The sequence below is a fragment of the Poromitra crassiceps genome (assembly GCF_964638095.1).
Source record: "Poromitra crassiceps genome assembly, chromosome: 15".
Lineage (NCBI taxonomy): Eukaryota > Metazoa > Chordata > Actinopteri > Beryciformes > Melamphaidae > Poromitra > Poromitra crassiceps.
In genome coordinates, this window is record NC_139634.1 from 15,974,597 (window position 1) to 15,997,262 (window position 22,666).

Below are 22,666 nucleotides of genomic sequence, written 5' to 3' on the forward strand. Positions count from 1 at the left end.
CACAACGTGAAAACTAACACTGCTGCTGCTGCTCATTGATCCACTTTATGAAGCGGTCTTCCTGCAGCAGGCTCCTCAGTTTGTCCACGTCTCCTGCAAAGGCGGCATCATGGAGCCGCCTGTCGCCATGACCTGCTCGAACAGTCATTCCTTCAGATCTGTACAGTGACAGACTTGTACGCTGTGTCTCAAACAGAAGGCATTATGAAGGGACTGAATGTGGGTTGGACATTATGATATAACATTATGACATAACATTATTACATCATGACATTGTAGCATAACATTATGACTGATGACATAAATCACTGATGACATCACAATTGCTGAAGTGACATCACTGATAACATCACTCATTGTTGACATCATCACTATGCTTGAGTTACATCACTGATGTCCTCCATGACATCATCAGTGATTTATTTGTGACATCATTGTCCACGCCTTAATATTTAGACTCGTGTTTTGGTAACCAGACATGGCTTTCGCCCCTGGGCTGAAATCTCTTTTAATGGAGGACCTCTTCACGAAGGTGAAGGTGCGTTGCAGGGATGAGGAGCGGAGGGACATGAGATGAGGCGTAATAACAGCCAAGATTAAGGAGGTGTGAGAAACATCAGAAACTTGAAAGAAGAAGAACCAGGTCTAGAGTGAGGTCTAAAGTTGTCATAAAAATAAATACTCAGTAAAGTACAGATAGCCTACCTGAAAATCCTACTGAAGTAGGCTACAGTTAGTGTCCTCTAGAGAGAGAGTGCCGTCAGCGGAGGACCAAAATGCGAGACCATTAGCCAATGAACAGCCAGGAATGGGTCTCGCGCTACTTTTGCATGCTAAAATAAAGCCGATAATGTACAATTTGATTCATTTCGAGGGATGAAAAACCCTTTCAATGTACAACACTGTCTATTTTGATGCAACTCGACAGTGCTGCTTTTTTTACTCAAGAGTTCCACTTTCTACTTCCTGGAAAAAAACTGGTCCATTGGAGTGAATGGAGATGTCGGAACTCTTCTATTATACGGCTCTGGCTACAGTAACACAGTATTTGCACTTAGTTACTTCCCATCTCCACCTTGTGGTCCATTTATGAATTGTGTTTTACTGTAATTAGCCTATAGGCCTAAAGCAAACGACGATTCAGATCACCCGCCGCTGTCCGCGGTTCTGAAAACACACGCGCGCACGCGCGCGGGTTTAAAACTGCAGACTGCAGAGGTCCATATTAAGCACCAAAATAGCGCTGCGATCTTGTGGTTTATGTAGACTAATTGCATACCGACTTGAATTCCAACACACAAGCGCGTGATCGAAATGAAATTGGTGCCACACAGTATGTCACGGCTCCCAAGCAGCCAGGGCCGCCTGCGCTCCAGCGTGGATGCAAAAAAAATCCCTGTTGAAAATCAGAGAGAGAGAGAGAGAGAGAGAGAGAGAGAGAGAGAGAGAGAGAGAGAGAGAGAGAGAGAGAGAGAGAGAGAGAGAGAGAGAGAGAGAGAGAGAGAGAGAGAGAGAGAGAGAGAGAGAGAGAGAGAGAGAGAGAGAGAGAGAGAGAGAGAGAGAGGCGGAGTCTTGTGACCGAGGAGGAGGAGGAAGCCGTCGGTGCGCTCGTGCTCCCTGCTTCTTCTTTTTGCCTTCAATCTTGCAAAGGAGTCTGGAGCTACCGGAGGTCCGGGGACTTATCTTCCCCCGGGAGCTGGACACAAACTATCCCAGGTAGGTGAGCGGCGGACCGGAGTTCTGTTGGTGAGCTTGGCCGAAGAAACACAATTACTGGCGAGAAGAGAGACTATAACGCCTATAATGTGACTTTCACGGTGGGTTCTGGGTCGAGGAGAAAGCGGACGCGAGGACCAAGCGACAGCTCCGTGGAGGCGGTGATTGCGTTGACGCCGCTAATTGCTTTTTAAATTGGCGGAGTGGGAGGCTCGCGAGCTGATCGTCCCTCCGTGCCCCATCTGTCGCGGTGACAACTCTCCAATGTTTATAATCCGATTAGTAGAAGAAGGATGAGCAATTTGATCAAGCACTCTCCACCCAGTGTAAACACAAACAACGGTTCATGTTGCTACTGAGTATTTTACATGATGGAATTGATGATAGCTCTAATTCAATATGTGCGTGTTATGTCACTCTGCGTTCTATAAACTACAGTAACGTCATACACTTTTGCAGTCTTTGTATGTCTGTCTCTCATTCCGAATGCCCCTGTCCTCCTCTCATCCCCCTCTCTGTCTTTGTCTTGACTTCCAGAAGATGCTCTTCTTTCTGCTGCCTCTCGTGGCTCTCCTGCTGAGCAGGGGGACGGCGGTCTCCGCGAGCAGTAACGACAAGTGGCTGAGCACCGTGGCTCAGTACGAGAAGGACAGAGACAGACCCTGGAACAGATTCAGAGATGTGAGTTTGATGTGTGCATTGATTTATCCTCTCTCTCTCTCTCTCTCTTTGTGTGTGTGTGTGTGTGTGTGTGTGTGTGTGTGTGTGTGTGAGTGAGTTCCGCTATGCTGCATTCAGTTGTTTGATTTACCTGCTCCTCTCTGGGTGTGTGTGTGTGTGTGTGTGTGTGTGTGTGTGTGTGTGTGTGTGTGTGTGTGTGTGTGTGTGTGTGTGTGTTGTGTGTGTGTGTGTGTGGGGTGTGTGTGTGTGTGGGTGTATGGGTGGGTGCGTGTGGGTGTGTTTGCTTGCACACGTGGCTGGCTGGCTGGCTGGCACTAGCTGCGTGCGCATTACGCCCTTGATGCACCCTATGAGTACTTGAGTACTTGCCAGTAGGCATTATCCACCTTGTCGGTGCTCAGCAGATTCTCAGGCCTGCCTGTCCCTGGCTGAGAGAGACCTGGAATAGTACTGAGCCTTATGCACACTGTCTAAATTGCTCTTCAGATCACAACACAGCCCCATATACTGTATGAATGACAGTATTACGAGGCAAGGTCTTATGATGCTATTTTGTTTGATCATTTTTATATCTGATACAATTCATACATTCTACCCTTTCTGGAGCAATGTTTTTTCTGGAAAACGTGCAATTTGTAGGCACATTTTCCAGAAACTGTTGTTTTTCCACATCTGTTTTGCAGACACACTATTGGTGTAACGGCGTTGTGTAGGTGGTACTTGCAGCAACCCATGTTAAGGGCTTGTCCGGGGGTGGTGGGTACGAACCGCCGACCTTCGGCTTGGGAGTCCGACATGTTAACCCGCAACGCCCAAGAGAGCCTAGCTCCCTTGGCGGAGCTGATCAACATGCCTTTATACTGGGGAGTGAGTTTAAACCAATCGCTATCCAATCCGCGCTGATTCACCTCGGTTACATTGGTATGCATTTGAAGTCAGATTTTTTGGCCCCAGATTGTAGCAAGACATTGTTGATCAATGATTTATTACAATCAGGAGGTATGTCTATGTCTTATTATGCACCGCTGTTAACAAGTGCGGTGGCCTTGTGTAAGATATGGAATACAGAACAACCTCTGCTAATGGATTGCCTTGGCAACACTCAGTTTCATTTAGCCAAGGTTAAACCGGCAGCAGAGAAGATTTCTCTCAAACAGAATGTATCAAGTCTAGAGTTTGCATTAATTATGAGCCTTGGCAATATTTGTCTCACTAAAATGCACATCAATATGAGATATCAGTAGGCCTACTGTATCTCTTAACATTTTAGATGTTACCAGAGCAGTAACTAGTTGGATGTCATAGTTTCCTCTGTGGTAGCCTTGTTAGCTCAACAGTCATGTTCTGTGGCTGATACTGCTTGATCGTAGGCTAGCTGGTTTGCTGTGCTGTCAGGTCAGCAGCTACAGTACAGCCATACCCAACATGGTTGCAGATCGCAAGCAACATGTGTGTGTTCTATCTAGACAAGGTAGAGGCAGCATAACCCAGATGCAGTCAGACAGTAACGGTAGCGTAGGGCTAAATTATATTCTGTTTTGAATCATGTTTATCAGATATCTGGGTTATACATGAATGGTGGTGTGAAGCTTGGCTTTTGGTCAGGGAAGAAAGAGGTCATCCATTTGAGCAAGCAAAAGCAATCTAACACGCAAAGTTCAAGTCAAGTCCTCAGTGTTCAGGTCTGAGTCCAGGACAGAGCACTGCTGCCAAACCAACTTTGTGCAGTCTGACCCAACTGGCCTTATTTGATGTGAGCGAGCGTGTGTGTAGGGGGGCGTGCAATGACCCTTATGAGCTCTCTGGCTCCCTGCTAAGCCAAAACACTCTACATGGAAATCAGTAGTCAGTGGGCTAGCTGTGGCCATGCTAGAGCTGGCCTTCCATACACGTCACTGCAGCTGTGAAGGGAGAGAGTATACACCCTGATGCCAGCTAGGGGCTCTATTACCTGCAGTGTGTGTGTGTGTGTGCTCGCGCAACACACACACACACACACACACACACACACACACACACACACACACACACACACACACACACACACACACACACACACACACTGCCCACTCTATTTTTCTCTATTTCTCCGTGCAAATGAAAGTCATTAGCAGGAAGCTGTCAGTGACAGGTGGAGGAGGAGAGGAGATGAAGAGGGGGAGGGGAGAGGAGAGGAGAGGAGGAGGAGGAGGAGGGGAGAGGAGAGGAGGAGAGGAGAGGAGAGGAGGGGAGGGGAGGGAGAGGAGGAGAGGAGAGGAGAGGAGAGGAGAGGAGAGGAGAGGAGAGGAGAGGAGAGGAGAGGAGAGGAGAGGAGGAGCGTTGCATAGGGGAAAGGCTGTGACATTTCTGTTTAATATTTCATGCAGCTCTCCTTATCGAATGAGGGCCTGCTGTGGTGTGTGGTGTGTCTGCACTACCTGCTGGTGTTGTCTGCCACTACCTGCTGGTGTTGTCTGCACTACCTGCTGGTGTTGTCTGCACTACCTGCTGTGGTGTTGTCTGCACTACCTGCTGTGGTGTTGTCTGCACTACCTGCTGGTGTTGTCTGCACTACCTGCTGTGGTGTTGTCTGCACTACCTGCTGGTGTTGTCTGCCACTACCTGCTGGGTGTTGTCTGCACTACCTGCTGTGGTGTTGTCTGCACTACCTGCTGTGGTGTTTGTCTGCACTACCTGCTGGTGTTGTCTGCACTACCCTGCTGTGGTGTTGTCTGCACTACCTGCTGGTGTTGTCTGCACTACCTGCTGGTGTTGTCTGCACTACCTGCTGGTGTTGTCTGCACTACCTGCTGTGGTGTTGTCTGCACTACCTGCTGGTGTTGTCTGCACTACCTGCTGTGGTGTTGTCTGCACTACCTGCTGTGGTGTTGTCTTGCACTACCTGCTGGTGTTGTCTGCACTACCTGCTGGTGTTGTCTGCCACTACCTGCTGTGGTGTTGTCTGCACCTACCTGCTGTGGTGTTGTCTGCACTACCTGCTGTGGTGTTGTCTGCACTACCTGCTGGTGTTGTCTGCACTACCTGCTGGTGTTTGTCTGCACTACCACAGAAAGAAACATGCAGGTCATCATTCTTCTCCAGCTACACCGGCCGTCATTTGTCCGACTCCTCCTTGTTTCTTCCTCCATTTGTTCTTAGTCATTTCCACTTCTCCCCTCTTCTCTTTCTGTTTAACATCACAGACAGCCATACCTTAGATAAACACATGGGGGTCTGTGTGAAGCAATTTCAAAAATACACAAAAAAACACTGCTTTATTCTCTCTTTTCTCCGCCAAGGAGGTTGTTTTTGGTGCATTTGTCTGTTTGTTTGTTTGTCAGATTACAGGAAAAACTACTGGGTGGATTTTCATGAAACTTTGTGGAAGGAAGGCTGTAACAAGGGAGAAGCCATTACGTTGTTGGAGCAGATCAGATCTGACTCACGACATTTGCATATCATAGCAGACTGGACTATTGGCTTGGTGGAGGTCTTGAAGTTGATTATGGTACACTTGACATAACGTACATTGTATTTGTAGGTGAATTCAATCTCCATTTACTAAATTGTTGAGTTTATGCATATTTTACTGCACTAATAATCACTCTCTTACAATTACCCCCCATCTACCTGTGTGCTGAACAGGGTTAATTCAGTACAATAGCTGTTTATAACATGCCTCCTTTTCTCTCTCTCTCTCTCTCTCTCTCTCTCTCTCTGTCTCACAGCTTTCTCTCTGTCTTATTTCTCATTCACTCCTCTTCCCATCTCCACATTCACCTTCCATGCGTCTCCCTCGCTCTCTCGCTCTTCTTCTGTCTCCGGGACACTGACTGGTCCTCTGCCTCCTCAACCATATCCTCTCTCTCTCTCTCTCTCTTTCTTCTCTCTCTCCCTCCCTCTCTCTCTCTCTCTCTCTCCCTCCCTCCCCCTCTCTCTCTCTCTCTTCCTGCCTTCCTCTCTCTCCCTCTGCTCTCTCTCCTGTTGTTTCCTCACCACTATTCTCCTCTGTCTGTCATGTTTCGCTCTGCATGGCTGTTGATGAACCACAGCCACCTTGCTCCCTCCTGCATTATGTATGAGCGTGTGTTTGTTGAAGAGGGGGTGAGGGGACGGGGTAATGGGGGGGGGGGGTTGTTGTACGATATTTTAATTGTCGAGGCTTAGGTGTCTTATCTTGAACAGATTACTCTGTGGTTTATAAAAAGAGGGATTTGGTTGTTTATCACTTTGCCCGATCATATTCCTAACGTGACTCTAATGTTTTGGGAAATAAGTGGAATGCAGATAGTGAGAGTTTGAGTTCAGTCCGTTTGGAGGAGTGATGTAATAGTGAAGAATGACCTGCCACATTTGGTTAGTTAGAATGAAAAAAATGGTTGTTCCAATAAGGACAATAAGCTCTTTTATACTGACTGAAGGACTGAAGGCACCCTGCGTCAGATAGAAATTTAGTCTGTTTTGTAAACTAAAGCTTTGTGGAAACAAACAAAACACTCTATTGGCTTGGACTGAGGTGCGTGGACAAGCTCATTGGTCAAACTAGTGGAATTGTTAACACACCGTCCGCCACAGTGTGACTGTGAGCAGCTGCAATTGGTCCAAAATTTCACATAACTGGCTGTGTTGCTTTGTGGAGAATGATCTGTTTTGGCGGTGCCGTGCCTTCCTTTCATCTCTGCTCTAACACCTCCTGCTCAACTCTTTGAAAACGGCTCTTTGGAGGCTCGGTTTGCTGAGCTTCTTAGAGGAAATCTGCACCTTTACGACCGCTCGACAGCTTCTAAATCTGCACATTTGCTCAGCTGCCTTTGTTGCTATTTCACTGTCCTGTGAGTTTTTGCCGCTGCTATTTCTGGTTTTGCGAGTAGGTTCTAGCTTCTTCCAACGGCCATCAGCCTCATCAACAAGGCCCGGAAAGCCCCCTCTACTAAGGAGGACTCTACCACCCCAACCAAGAAAAAAGCCGCAGTGAGCAGACACACATTTGTTACAGCAACTCTGTTTGTTTGACTGTGTGTCTTTATTTCGGGCAGGTTCGACTTTGTTGTAAGTACACACAGCTGCCTTGTGTAAAGTAAGGTAAAGGTAAAGTCCCACAATGTGTGAAATTTGTTCTCCGCATTTGACCCATCCCCTGGGGGAGCGGTGAGCGGCAGCGTGCGCGAATCACATGGTGATTTAACCCCCCAATTCCAACTCTTTGATGCTGAGTGCCAAGCAGGGAGCAAATGGGTCCCCCTTTTTATAGTCTTTGGTATGACTCGGCTGGGGATCGAACTCATGACCTCCCAGTCTCAGGGCGGACACTCAGACCACAAGGCCACTGAGCTGGTTGTGTTGTTCACTACATCAAAGTGGTATGGTTAGGGCAAATGTGAGCGTGGTTGGCTCAACTGAAACAGTGGTGGGAGTAACAGTAGCAGTAACAGTAGTAGACCTTCATATTTAAAGCTGGTGATAGCAGCACGTAGTATTGGAGCCCAGAAGCACTAACATGAGCTAAATGATCTCCACTGAAAGCAGCAATGTTGTGGTGCTGCCTGCTGGTGATGCACTCAGATCACAATCACTGTTTGAACAACACATTGGAGATAGGCAGATGCTCTGTGATTGATCCATGACCAGGGGATGGGCATGATGCCTCCTCAGGCACATGTGCAGCTTGTTAGAGTGCACGAGTGTGAGCATGCTTCCCTAAATCCTTTTGATAGCCATCATATTAACTGATAATGCTGCTCCTTGTCCATTGTTATTTCTACGCCTAATTACTTCTCCTCGGCCCCAGCAGAGAAATGTCTTTCTAGGTATTTACACACTGTCACTATTTGCAATATAATATCCCAGTGACAAACAAATCTATTGAAATGGTTTGTTGAAATCAGATGGATTTGATAGACGTGACACATATCTAATGAGGCCTCTGCAATGCAAGCAAGTATTATTATTCTGAACCACAAGTCGCACAAATGGGCACAAATTGTGCCATTGTTCCATGGAATGATTAGATTGCTTACCAATAACAATATATTACAGAGTAGTTTGTAGTAATCTAGCATGCACAGCTCCTGCTGTCATTATTTCTCCATAGTTAAGTCTATTGTTTGCTGACACAGAGTGTTTATCTGGACTGCTGAGTCAGCCATTCATACAGCGTTGTATTGTTATTTTGAATGTGGAGATGAGTGAATGAGGTGAATGTGGGTAAGTGCAGCAGTGAGTGTAAGTGCAGAGTGAGTGTAGTGTCACGTAGGGTTGATCAGTGTTGAATGCGTGTCATGCTGGGATGTGAGAATTTACCATGAAGGCTCCGGCAACAGTCATGAACCTGATTCAATAAAATAACTGATAGGAGGTGCCATTCAAACTCTCCCTCTGCTTATTCTCTGACATCCTAAGCCAATACTCTCCTCTCCTCTCCTCTCCTCTCCTCTCCTCTCCTCTCCTCTCCTCTCCTCTCCTCTCCTCTCCTCTCCCCTCTCCCTCCCCCCTCCCCTCCCCTCTCCTGTCAGAGTCTCTGTGTGTGGTCATGGTGACAGAAAACCTGTCGTTGTCAATCAAGCAGCCCCACTCTGATCCTCAAGAGGTCGACATGTTGTCTTCTGTCTTCTCTCGTCGTTGTTTGTTTCTTGTGAAAAAACAACAATGATCCCCCCTCCTCCTCCTCCCCCCTCCCCCCTCCTCCTCCTCCTCCCCCTCCTCACCCTCCTCCTCCTCCCCCCCTCCTCCTCACCCTCCTCCTCCTCCTCCCCCTCCTCCTCCCCCTCCTCCTCCCCCCCTCCTCCTCCCCCTCCTCCTCCTCCCCCCTCCTCCTTACCCTCCTCCTCCTCACCCTCCTCCTCCTCCCCCTCCTCCCCCCCCTCCTCCACCCCCCCCTCCTCCTCCTCCTCCTCCTCACCCTCCTCCTCCTCCTCCCCCCTCCTCCTCCCTCCCCCCCCTCCTCCTCCCTGGACTATATTGGCCTTGATGGAGGTTCCTTCTAGTTTGAAAGTGTTTTGCTAAGCAGAGATGATCTCTCTCAGCAGACTCACACCTTCACACCTGAGAGCTTCATCTAAACCAAAGCTCTTTCTGCTGCAATGTTCATGTGTTGGTGTTCAACGTGTGACTTCAGGCACAAGTGAAGGTGACCGTTGCTGTTCACTAGTGTGTTGTGCACCATTGTGTGTGTGTGTGTGTGTGTGTGTGTGTGTGTGTGTGTGTGTGTGTGTGTGTGTGTGTGTGTGTGTGTGTGTGTGTGTGTGTGTGTGTGTGTGTGTGTGTGTGTTATTGGCCGGTTACAGAGCCGAAGGGGAGGAGCTGGATGTGCTCCAGAGGAACGGCTTGACAAAACGGCAGACAAGACAAAACCCCGGAGTCACCTTCACCTTCTCTCACAAACACGCACGCACAGCGCACGCACGGACCAACACACACACACACACACACACACACACACACACACACACACACACACACACACACACACACACACACACACACACACACACACACACACACACACACACACACACACATAAGCCTCTCTCTCTCCCAATCTCTTTCTCTGTCTCTCTCAATTTCTCTCTCTCTTTCTCGCTCCTTGAGTAAATATTCCTCCACAGTCAGTATTTCCATCAGGGAGACTCGACTGAACACCTGCCATTATTTTCTCTCTCCCCTTCTCGGATCCCTCTCCTCTTTCTCTCTCTCTCTCTCTCTCTCTCTCTCTCTCTCTCTATCTCCCCTTAAGCTGCTCTTTCCTCTCTATACCTCCTATCTTCCGCTCTCTCTCTCCTTGCGCTTCCCTCGCTCGTTTCATGCTCCACTAATTGCTAATGTTACCCTTTCCTATAGACCTCTCTCTCCCTCCCTCTCTCTCTCTCTCCCTCCCTCTCTCCCTCCCTCTCTCTCTCTCTCCCTCCCTCTCTCCCCCCGTGTCCGTTTCTCCCACTGCACTATTGATTTCAATTGAGAAAATGCTGATCTTTGCAGTGGAGGACTGACAGCGTGTGTGGAAAGACTAGAGGGACCAATATCATTCTCGTTCCACGTGTACGGGTTTGTGTGTCGCGTAATACCTCTTTAAACAGGCTGGGGGAAAATCTGCACATCCCTGCGCTCGTTGCATGCCAACACCCACCCACGCACATACTCACACGCACACACACACACACACACACACACACACACGCACGCGCGCACACACACACACACACACACACACACACACACACACACACACACACACGCACACCCACACATGCGCACACACAGACACACAGCCAGCCCTGAGGCTCTTAGAGTGATCGATCAGTAAATTTACAGGGCTTGGCAGCCCTGATTGGAGCCTTGATATAATCAATAAGAGTCTGAAAAGGCAGGAGACACACGCACACACACACCCACACACACACACACACACACACACACACAAGCGCGCGCACACATATTGAAGGACAAATCAGACAGCCAAAGGTCACTGTCCCCTGTGGCTATAGGGTTAAGATGGGCATTTGACGTGATTTCAATATTCAAGTACTCTCACTAAATTAAGAATGAGCACTCAAATGCTCTCCTCTAATGAACAAAAAGACAGAGGCTCCGTCACCGACTGCAAACACACAACCACACAACATCTACTGTATTATCTCATGCTTTCACATGTATGTAGATTGGCCAACAACAGAAAACAGCGGTCTTCAACTCCCAGTTCTGCGTGACCTGACGAGTCACGGTTTCTGTGGTAATCCGTGGTAAGAGCTGTTCCACGAGTAACAGCTAGTTACCTTGTTGGCACTTTGCAAATCAGCCCGCACTTTCACTGTGCTTTCCTCATGCAGCTTCTCCACTCTCGTTAGAGCTGTTGTTCGTCCTGATGGTGGCCTGTTACTGTGGCATCAGCTCGTGGAAGCCTTCTCCTTCCACAAAGTGTAATGGGAGCATATCTCCCATCACCATTTTGGTGATGAGCAGGCTAATCTTCTCTGCCCTGGTGGCCCCACAACGGCGTGTGCCAACACTGCTACTAGCAAATGTTGTGATGCAAGACTGCCTGTTATCTGTCTCTGCTGTTTTCTCCTTGTACTCTATGCGCCTATTCATAGCTTTCAAGGGGCGTTACGTGCTGCCGGGAACGCCCACCTGGCGGTCAAAAAAAAACTTGTTGATTCCGTTGCCTGCGAGTCGACTCACGCTGTTTGTTCAGCCAAAGTGTCGGATAGCCTACCTGTTGTGCTATCGGTTGCACTAAACCGACGAGGAGACACGCCTGGCTTGTGTTTTACAGAATCCCGTCGGAGAAAGAAAGGAGGAGGTTGTGGATTTGTGCGACGTGGTTCAGTCACTGGGGAGGGCAAAAAAAAATGCTTTTTTTTCTACCATCAAAGTACACACGTCTTTGCTCTTTGCGGCCAACATTTCATCAAAGGTAAGCTCAAGTAACGTTAACAGGGTATTAATCATTATTGTAACGTGCATGTGTGTGTGCACACACATGCACACACACACACACACACGCACGCACGCACATGCACACACACATGCACGCATGCACGCACGCACAGACACTCCTCAGACCTCAGAAAAAAGAAGAATGGTTTGTTGATGTTTTTGTAAAGAAGTCTAAAGGACGACTAAGGAAAGATCTGATCTTTGTAGTATCCAATCATAATGTCTTGTGCTATACAGTATGGTGCTATTATACTCTCGAATACCCACCGGTGTCAAATAAAAACACCTAACTGGAGCCTTTGCAGTGTGCGAGATTTATTTTTTCTGCTATTATACTCTCACCACGGTTTAGCTAGTGAACCCAAATGCAGGAAGCAGCAAGTCAGTAGCAAGAGCGTTTTATTACAGGGCTGTAGGCTGGAGGCTGGTCTGAGGGCTTTGGCTGCTAACAGGAAACCTGGAGCTGAGCTGAGTGGTGAAGCATAGGCCCAGGCAGGGCAGGTGCAGAGGTGGGCCAGGCAGAGCGGGTAGATCACAGAGCAGTGGTCCAGGCTGGGCAGCAGAGCTGAAGAGTCATGGAGCTGGGAGAGAGTGCAGATGCCATGAGCAGAGGCTGAAATCAGACTGGGAGAGGGAATGGAAGCTGAGTCTGGAGTTAGGCTGGCAAGTGGAACACACACACACACACACAACACACACACACACACACACACACACACACACACACACACACACACACAGCAAAGCAGACTGACAAGGGGGAAACTCAAAGAAAGCACAATGGCTAGACAGGGATTATGACAATTAGAAGTATTAACACTGTTCTAACTCACCAGTGTGATCACTGCACTACAAGACAAAATCACATCTCATTTGTTCATTTCTGCTCTATTATAACGAGGAATCATTTTATTCTATCAAAAGACACATACATTTAGTTTCGCAGTACTGCTGCAGTACTAACAAAAGCCACAGTGTGGCAGCAGTACTGCGAAACTAAATGAATAAAATCTGTAATTAGATCATAATTACCATATTGAACTAATGTTGTTTGTATTTACCTACACTTTAAATGTAACTAGTAACTAATTTACTGTTAAAAATGCCATATTCTTTATTCATTTCTGTTACGTACGGTATGTTATGTTCATCATGATAAGCCATATTAATTCCACATTGGATTTCCAGTATTCATAGTATATCATTACTCTGCATGCAAGTGCTATAATATGGCTCCAATCTGTTGTGGCTGTGTTTCTGGTATATTTTATCTTCATGGTGCCTGCCCTGCTGTTGGTTATGGCAAATCTACATGATGCTAATGACAGGCAGGCAGCAGTAGCATCTGTGGCTTCAGCATATAGGATGTTCACATACATCCACAGCAGCTGGCTTTGAAGGTGTGTGTGTGTGTGTGTGTGTGTGTGTGTGTGTGTGTGTGTGTGTGTGTGTGTGTGTGTGTGTTTGTGTGTGTGTGTGTGTGTGCGTGCGTGCGTGCGTGCGTGCGTGTGTGTGTGTGTGTGTGCGTGTGTGTGTGGGGTCATAGCCAGTAATGATGTCACCCCAGTGACACCCAAGTTGGTTGTAGTGTGTGTGTGATCAGATGTTCCTCCCTCGGGGGTTTGGCTCCTCCTCCCTCTCTCCATATGCCCGTGTTTGATTTGCCGTCTTGTAATCTGTTTTATCAATTGAATCCATGAATGGAGATGAGCCGCTGCTGCAGCCTCATCTGCCTGCTGCTCGTCGCTCCGCCACATGGGAGATATGGCTTGGTGCAGTGCTCCTGTTGCTGCTTTGAGAGCATGAGGGCTTGGGGATCACGTCTGCTTGCCAGGGATGCTACATTCACACCATTCATCATTTCCCTCCGCTCTAACTTCGAAAAAGAATACCAAATAGATAATACACATATTGTTAATCCACAGCTTGTTTAAAGTAGCTCTGCTAGTAGAATATTCTCTTTATTCAGTCTATTTCTCTCTCGTCGCTGTGTATTTGGTCCCTCTTTCTTTGGCTCTCACTCACTCCATTCCTCTGTGTATATGTCTTTGAGAAGTCCATCCTCTGGCTCTACATGAAGGTGAACTAAGTCATATTTGTTTTAGTCATGACCACCTTTACTCGCTCCAGTCAGTGAAATTGAACAACTCTCTCCCAAAGACACGGGCCAAACAAGAGTCTATAGTCTCTGATGATGTGATATGAATGGACAGCCTGGAAGTGCTCCACTGACAGTGAATGAATGGCAGTAACACATTATGTATACACAGTGATTGGAAAGGGTTAATGGTAAAGGTGATGCAGAGACGGAGGCATTTCCTATCATCATTTCACTTTGTTTATCACAATAGTTATTCCCTCCATTTTCCTCCTGCAATCTGATGCTGCAGTGCCCAAGGCCAATATCATCTTCAATCTTCCAGCCCATAACGCACATTGATACCTGTCAGTCATCCAGCAATGATGTACTTTGGTTGTACGTGTTCCCTGTAATGCACACTAGTTGTTATTGGGATGATATAGATATATACAACCTTTGCCTTACCCATTTTGAAATGACAGTCGATGCAGATAATCATACTATTATTCAAATTGCGGAATACATTGTTTGGCTACATGCTGTGTATGAAGGCAATATCATCAAGAGACACATTGGTGAATTAAAGTGTTGCAAGGGATTTAATTTACAAGCAGGTCCTCTTCACATTTTTAAAGTAGCCTTGAGTGTCACAGTGTGGAATGAATGACGAGCTGTCTGTTTCTCTCTTTCACACTCCCTCACTCTGTCCCATCGCAGTCCTGCTCTCCATCAATGTAAGCATCTCTTCCTCTCTCTCTCTCTCTCTCTCTCTCTCTCTCTCTCTCTCACTCTCTCTCTCTCTCTCTTCCCCCCCCCCCCTCTCTCTCCCCCCTCACTCTCACTATCTGATTTTTATGGTCTCTAGAACCATGTCAGGTTGAATTGGTCATTATCTCATTTTCCCCTTGAGGGCAGCGATACAGCTACTGTGTGTGTGTGTGTGGGGGGGGGGGGGGGGGGAGGGGGGGAGGGTGTGTGTGTGTGTGTGTGTGTGTGTGTGTGTGTGTGTGTGTGTGAGAGAGATGCCTTGTCTGCTTCAATAATTCAGAAGGTTCTGCTACTGCAGCTCTGTGTTGCTCCCTGGTGTTTCCGTGGTGAGAGAGATAGGGAGAGAGAGAGAGAGAGAGAGAGAGAGAGAGAGAGAGAAGGAGAGAGAGACGGAGAGATGGGGTGAGGGAAGAGAAAGACAAAGGTTGAATTAAAGATATGGGGGATGTGTTTCTCGCTCCTTGTATCTTCTCATATTCATGGTTGCATCATGTTGTCGCTTTGGGAAACAGCTGCTGTCTTGTGTATGACAGAGTGGCCTCCTGGGAATGGTACAGTATGTAATCCCTAAGCTCTGAGGGGCTGGATGAATACTGCATGTGCAGTCTGTGTCTGGACAGTAGCCCCGTGGGCAATGTAGTCAGACGGCATTACATGTAGTTTCAACACAGACTCACTGGGAACGTGCGTCTAGTCAAGGCCAGACATTTCAGCACCATGGCCAGCTCCATGTTGCTGCTGTCTGCTTTAACTGGAGAAGAGATGTGCTTTATGCCTGGCTCCTGTGTTTGCTGTGCTTCTATTTGCAGAATGTGATGAGTGGGTAACTTCAGCTGTACAGTGAGGATCAGCAGTGTTTTCACTTTACCGCTTCAGCAAGACACACTCCCCATTCACCGCCATTATCAATAGGCCGCTGCTGACCTTGGTGACGGCGGTGATGCGTGAGTTCGCTCCAGTCCCTCACTGCCAACTCTACATCGGTTCAGCCATGTTTCACTGGAGGCCTCCTCCAATCAGATGCCACAGTGTGGTCAAGAGAACAGCTGGCTGGACGTCCTGTTTCAGACTGACTTTCAAGCCCAGACAGAGGCACCGGTGTTACCAGATTTGAGCCAGATGGTCCCTCTGTTCCTCCGGGCCTATTTAAACTTTCTGATATCACATAAAAGTGTGGAGGAGAAACTGTAATTGAAATTTAAGGTCATCTCTGGCTATTTGCAGTTTTAATGGTCTAGTGTAAAAACGGAATTATAATATGATGATAATGTTTGACATACCTACAAAGTTTCCAGCGGGAAAATCATCTCAATGACATTCATTCATGAAAAAATTACATCATTGAGTCTAATAGTGAAATGGAAGCGCAAACAGGAGCAAGTATAGAACAAAATAAAACTTCAAAGTTGAATACCAAGTGTGGAGGAATATGAGCTCAAAGTAGGGTCAATCAAATGCTGCTGCACCCAGCATCTGTATTCCCTGTATCTATATTATATTATTCTGCAGACCATAGTTCTACTGCATATGCAAATCTTGGTCGATTTGGAATCTGATAAGTTTTCTTTTATTCAGGAAGGTAAAGGACTTTGGTGTCACTGTAGTTTGCATATTATTTCATTATTCACCATAGCATAGCTTGAAATTAAACTGGAAACTGGCACATGATGGTTGATGGGATTATAATAAATGCCTCGGTGCTGCAGAGCTGCACTCAAGTCTTTCCATTTCCTTCCGGGACACGACTGAGACCTTGGCTTAAGCCCTGCACAATGGCACATGAGTTATAATGATTACTGATTCTGACTCAAGGCATTTTACACACTGAAACCCTGCAATATGGCTGGAGCGAGTTTGTCTCAGTCTTCTGATGCACACAAGAAATAGGATGTCAATTGTTGAGTCACAAAAGCTTGAAGGAAATGGATTTGGCTGTGCAGCACTCTTGATCGCTCTGTGATGAATTGGAATGGTATTTAAGCAAACTCAAACAAGATGCATCCTGACATTTGTCTAATCGAGTTTTTAGCGGATCATCACAGGCCACTGCGTTCGCAGGGTCCAGCATGGAGGACAGGGTGCATGGAGGGTGTTCGCAGGGTGCATGGAGGGTGCATGGAGGACAGGGTGCATGGAGGACAGGGTGCATGGAGGACAGGGTGCATGGAGGACAGGGTGCATGGAGGACAGGGTGCATGGAGGACAGGGTGCATGGAGGACAGGATGCATGGAGGACAGGGTGCATGGAGGACAGGGTGCATGGAGGGTGCATGGAGGACAGGGTGCATGGAGGACAGGGTGCATGGAGGACAGGGTGCATGGAGGACAGGGTGCATGGAGGGTGCATGGAGGACAGGGTGCATGGAGGGTGCATGGAGGACAGGGTGCATGGAGGACAGGGTGCATGGAGGACAGGGTGCATGGAGGACAGGGTGCATGGAGGACAGGGTCAAGTCAAGTCAAGTCAAGTTTATTTATATAGCCCTAATTCACAAGCATGTCTCAGAGGGCTTCACAGAAAGTATGTCTAGCTGATTCTAGCTAACACACAGTAACAAGAATATACAGAATAAAGATAACATTTGAACATTTGAAGAAAGCAGGAGAGTGGAGGAGGGAGGGAGAGGGAGGAGAGGGGGGAGGTGGGGAGAAAATAGGAAATGTGGAGAGGTGGGAGGGCGCAGGGGAAGGAGAGCAGTGGGAATGTGAGAGAGGGGAGAGGACAGAGAGGAGGAGAGAACAGAGAAGGAGAGGTGGAAGGGTACAGGGGAGGTAGAGTAGAGGTAGGGTCTAGGGTGGAGGGAGGGAGGGAGGAGAGGGGGGAGGTGGGGGGGAAATAGGAAATGTGGAGGAGGAGAGAACAGGGGAGGAGAGATGAGGGTGCAGGGGAGGGAGAGCCAGGGTAGGGGTAGGGTCTAGGGTTGGGGGAGGGGAGGGAGTAGGATACGGGCCCGGATTAGGGTGCATGGAGGACAGGGTGCATGGACGTGCATGCCAACGTTCTGACTTTAAAAGATGTCCGTCTGTACGGGACGAGACACCATCCAACAAACAGTCAATTGCTAATGTGATGCAGACAGGGCCAGCTTGTGCAAAGGACAAACAATCAGAGCAATGTGGCTTGCCAGTGAGGTGAGTAGAAATCATTTGCTATTTATTTTTGGTGTAAAAAACAAAGTTTCAGTGGTTTATTATGGCCAAAAAGGCTGAATAGTTTATTTAGCATATTATGTGTTTATTCGTGTCCCAAAGGCATCCTGCCAATTCAATTTCAATGCGCCGTCGTCCAAAGCTAAACCGAATGACTGTAAAGGCACCACAGTAGCATATTTAACGGCAAAATGCTTCAGCAGAAACACATGAGATGGAGAACAGGAACATGGTCTGCATACCGATGGGAAGGAGAACGCCAAGGCTGTGAAGAAAACCTAATGAGGAGAAGGTGCAGCCAAAAGCCTCCTGGCTTCCTGGAACTAGATGCATATTTGGGGAGGGTCTTTGGTCTTGTTCTGACAAACCCTCCCTCTTAATAACCACCAGAGTGACGGCCATTCTGCTGTCACTCGCTCTCCTTCTCTCTCCCTCCCTGTGCTGCTGCTGTGATTGTCCGGGCATGTTGTGTGTGTGTGTGTGTGTGTGTGTGTGTGTGTGTGTGTGTTAGGGCTGTGAATCTTCACTGGCCTCACGATTCGATTACGATTCAGAGGGCTACGATTCGATTCGATTACGATTATCGATGCATCTCGATGCATCTCGATGCATCTTAAATCGATGCATCACTTTTTTCCGCAATACATGATTTATTTTTTCTAACTTTCTTTTTTCTCACTGTGTGGCTACTTTTAAAATAAAAGTGCATTTGGAATTGCATTGTATTATGATCCATAATTAAAATAAACAACTGCATGTACTTCCATTATATTTTATTTTATTATTAAAAATAAATAAATAATAATAATAATCGATTTTTGACATTTGTGAATCGATGCAGAATCGTGCACGTCCGCATCGCGATGCATCTTATAATCGATTATTTTTGACACCCCTAGTGTGTGTGTGTGTGTGTGTGTGTGTGTGTGTGTGTGTGTGTGTGTGTGTGTGTGTGTGTGTGTGTGTGTGTGTGTGTGTGTGTGCGCTGATAATGGCAGGCCCAGTGATCGAGCTATGGTGGGCGGAAGAGACGCTGAGAATAATGAAGCCAAATGGGCGGTCAGGTCTGCTGGATGAATAAAGGGAGATTGATTATGTGAGTGTCACGCTCCCATTGATGAGAGAGAGAGAGAGAGGGAGGGACAGAGAGACAGAGAGAGAGAGGGAAGGAGGACAGAGAGAGGGAGAAAGAGAGACAGACAGACAGAGAGAGAGGGAGAGAGACAGACAGAGAGAGACAGACAGAGAGGGAGACAGACAGACACAGAAAGAGAGTTGGGGTGGGTGTAATACATGCGTGCATATGCATGTTTGTGTGTGACAGAGGTTTCTTTTGACAGCTTTAATTAAGCTTGGCTGAGTCAGCCTCTGTGCTGCAGCTTCAGTCACATTCTAATGAGCCACACAGCCAGCAGCCCACAAGGAATACGCTCCTCTGTCTTTAAACCTCCTCCCCTCCCCTCTCTGTCAAACTGTTTGGCTGGTTCGTGTGTGCCTACGTGTGTGTACGTGTGTGTACGTGTGTGTGTGTGTGTGTGTGCGTGCGTGCGTGCGCGTGCGTGCGTACGTGTGTGTGTGTGTGTGTGTGTGTGTGTGTGTGTGTGTGTGTGTGTGTGTGTGTGTGTGTGTGTGTGTGTGTGTGTGCGTGTGCGTGCGTGCGTGCGTGCGTGCGTGCGTGCGTATGTGTGTGTGTGTGTGTGTGTGTGTGTGTGTGTGTGTGTGTGTGTGTGTGCGTGCACACCTATGCTTGAAAGCAGCAGTCTTTGGCATGCTCCCAGTGACTTTCTCATGGATTGTGAGCTGGCTAATAAGGTGAGCTGGGTTACTGCCTGATCAATACTGGGAGAACCTTGGAGCTGCAACTGACGGATCTTTGATTTTTCCTGACACCCCCCCCCCCCCCCCCCCCCCCTTCCCCTTCTCCATCCCAGACAATTATTGGTAGACACGGATTTTCTTTGGAAGCTGCCATTTGGGATTCATTTAGCCACGGAACTGACATATTCAGACTCACATTCCACACTGAATAAACAATCAATCATAGCAACATTTTAACTTTAAAATTATAATGATAAAATAAAGCAACTGTGAGAGATGACAACAAGTATACCTCTGGGGTCTGAGGGATCTTCATCGGATTGCATTTTTAGGTCATGACAATGGTCATCTAAACCACATACAGTAAATACTGATCCAGTGCACACAGATGCACACGCTCAAATCAAAGAGTGTAGTCATAGTCATTTGCTTTTACTTTTATTATTACCACTTGATGAAGGTCTAATCGACCGAAACGTTTGTTCGTCCAAAAATAAAAATAAATTCTCCAGAGAAGGGAGACGGTGTGCGGGATTTTTCTGTTCTACTTGTATTATTACTAGGGCTGTGCCGATTCACTTATCTCCCGATTCGATACTATCACGATACTTGGGTGCCGATTCAATATATATTGCGATTCTTAAGTATTGCGATTCTACGATTATTGCGATTCGATATTACGATTTATTGCGATTTTTGTTTCTTTTTTTCTTTTCTTTTTTCAGTTTGTTTGCTTTTTACACTAGATTAGAACATGGGAAAAGTTGAATCATACACTAGAGACTGTATATTATATATCATGAGTAGGGCTGGGCGATATAGTTAAAAACAGGGGCGGACTGGGATCATAATTCAGGCCGGGCATTAGATACCAAGCAGGCCAGGCCGATATGGGCCGACGTTTGAAGCCCAAAGATGCACCCACTTTAACCCTGAAGTGTAATTATTACTTCAGACTAACTAATAAAGTAATAAAACCACTAGTAAACCAGTAGGCGGCGCCTGGCCTGCTGTTCAGTGAGTTGCCTGACTGCGGGCACAAAAAAAAAAAAAAAAAAAAAATTTTTTTTTTTTTTTTTTTTTTTGCTTTTGCGATTATCGATTCTGGAATAAAAGATCGATTCAAAAAATCGTGACATTAAAAATCGCGATACTTAGGTGAATCGATTTTTTCTCCCACCCCTAATTATTACCTCCATCAGGAGATCGTGTGTGTGTGTGTGTGTGTGTGTGTGTGTGTGTGTGTGTGTGTGTGTGTGTGTGTGTGTGTGTGTGTGTGTGTGTGTGTGTGTGTGTGTGGCGCGCGCGCGCGCGCGCGCGAGTGTGTGTGTGTGAGAGTGTGAGTGAGTGTGCGTGTTATCTGACTCCTGACTCCAGTTTGGCCATGGTTAGGCATACCGGTGCCTGGTTACTGCAAGTTTCTCAACTCTGTGTGTGTGTGTGTGTGTGTGTGTGCGTGCACGTGTGTTCGTGTGTATGTGTACTTACGTGTGTGTGTATTAGAGCAGGGCTACCCGGCTACCGGGTTCGGACAGAAACATTGAAGTCGCGTTCGGGTTCGGGCCGGGCTCGGTCACGTAATCAGTCACTTGTTTTTGCCTTCAAATAATATCTATCATCAGCCCCAGAGCTAATTTACTACATTAATGAAAGCACCTGAAGGCATCGTATGAAACACGCCCAGACATGCACTCTGCTGCTCTGCCCGGAGTCAGGTGCGTGTCGGCTCAGCGCTGGTGTCGCCGATACCGTGCAGTACTTCTTTCAGCGATGTGGGATTGTGTGTGGGCAGTGCACGGCACGCACGAATTAGGCTGTTTGGTGCTTTGCTTTGTACATTACGTATTAATCACTGCTTTGAATTACGAGGACTGATTTTGGTTTGGGATTATATAGGGCTGTTAGGCTGGTCGCTATTTGCTGTTGTTGCTGTTGTTGCTGCGCTCCGGGGGGAAAAAAAATCAGGGAAGGGGTTCGGGCCGGGCTCGGACAGATTATCAATTGACACCTGTTGGGCCGGGCCGGGCTCGGCTAATAATGTGACGGGCTCGGTCGGGTTCGGCAAGGAAAATTCAGCCCGAGCCCAGCTCTAGTGTGTATGCCCATTGCCCATACGGCACGCAGCATGCTTTATGCCAGAGTGTCAGCTGACCTCTAGTTGTTTCTCTTCCTGGAACTCCAGGCCCCGGGTTCCCCAAGGCGACCCGTTTGTCGAGGCCGCCACCTTCACAGTCCTCCTGAATGGCTAGCCTCTGTTTGATTGGACCACAGTGATCAATCCCATTGGTTGCCATGGAAACCCTGGGGCACTGATAGATTTAATGACTTATTCCACCCCTGTAGAGATCGATTTGATAACCTATACCACCCCTAATTTACTCCTCAAACTCACATATTATTATATATTATATTCTATTGGTTTCTGTTATGTGACCAGCCAGCCTCCTCCTTCTTGCTCTTTCTCTCCTCTCCCTCTGGAGTTCCTGCTCTACCTTAATTGCCTGAGGAGCAACAGGGAGCCAATCAACCCAAGGGTTTGGTTAAAAGGAGGTTGGAATGGAGAACATGCAGAGCTTGCACACACCCACAGCAGCAGCACCTGGAGAGGGTTCTCCTCTCCAGTGATAATTATTACTTTGTACTTAGTTTGGTTGAACTTTGTTCTGTTATTTTGTTTATTTGTTTAGGCTGAAGTCCCCGGTAGTTATGTTTTCATATGATCCTGTTTAACCTTTGTTCTTTTGTCTCTTCAGGACATCTAGCTGGCTTCGACGGCCCGAAGGGGTTGGCCCAGGCCTTTTCCTTAGTTTGGCCGGATCTTCAGCTTCCTTTCTTTATATCATTTGCTACTTTGGTCATTTTCTTCATTTTTGGTTAAACTAAACATTTGAATAATTGTGCAACCTGCCTGGGGTCCTAAATATGTTCTGGTCTTCGGTTGAGCCATATTTCATGTGTTGAAGACCGTAACAGTTTCAATGCACCAAATGGCTTCACCCCACATTATTAAATTGTCCCCTCCACAGATAGCGACAGGGTGTC

At 47.3% G+C, this 22,666-nt stretch overlaps 1 protein-coding gene across 1 annotated transcript in view; it reads left to right on the forward strand.

The window, feature by feature from the left end:
- Positions 1–1,655: 1,655 nt before the first annotated feature.
- Positions 1,656–22,666, forward strand: part of LOC310789972 (testican-1-like) — a gene marked incomplete at its 3' end in the record, with an annotated part of 159,947 nt that continues 138,936 nt past the window's right edge. Inside the window, exons 1-2 of the mRNA XM_083651693.1 lie at positions 1,656–1,716; positions 2,254–2,397. Coding sequence (XP_083507819.1) covers positions 2,257–2,397 — 141 coding nt within the window. The 5' untranslated portion in view covers positions 1,656–1,716; positions 2,254–2,256. The remainder of the gene's footprint in view (positions 1,717–2,253; positions 2,398–22,666) is intronic.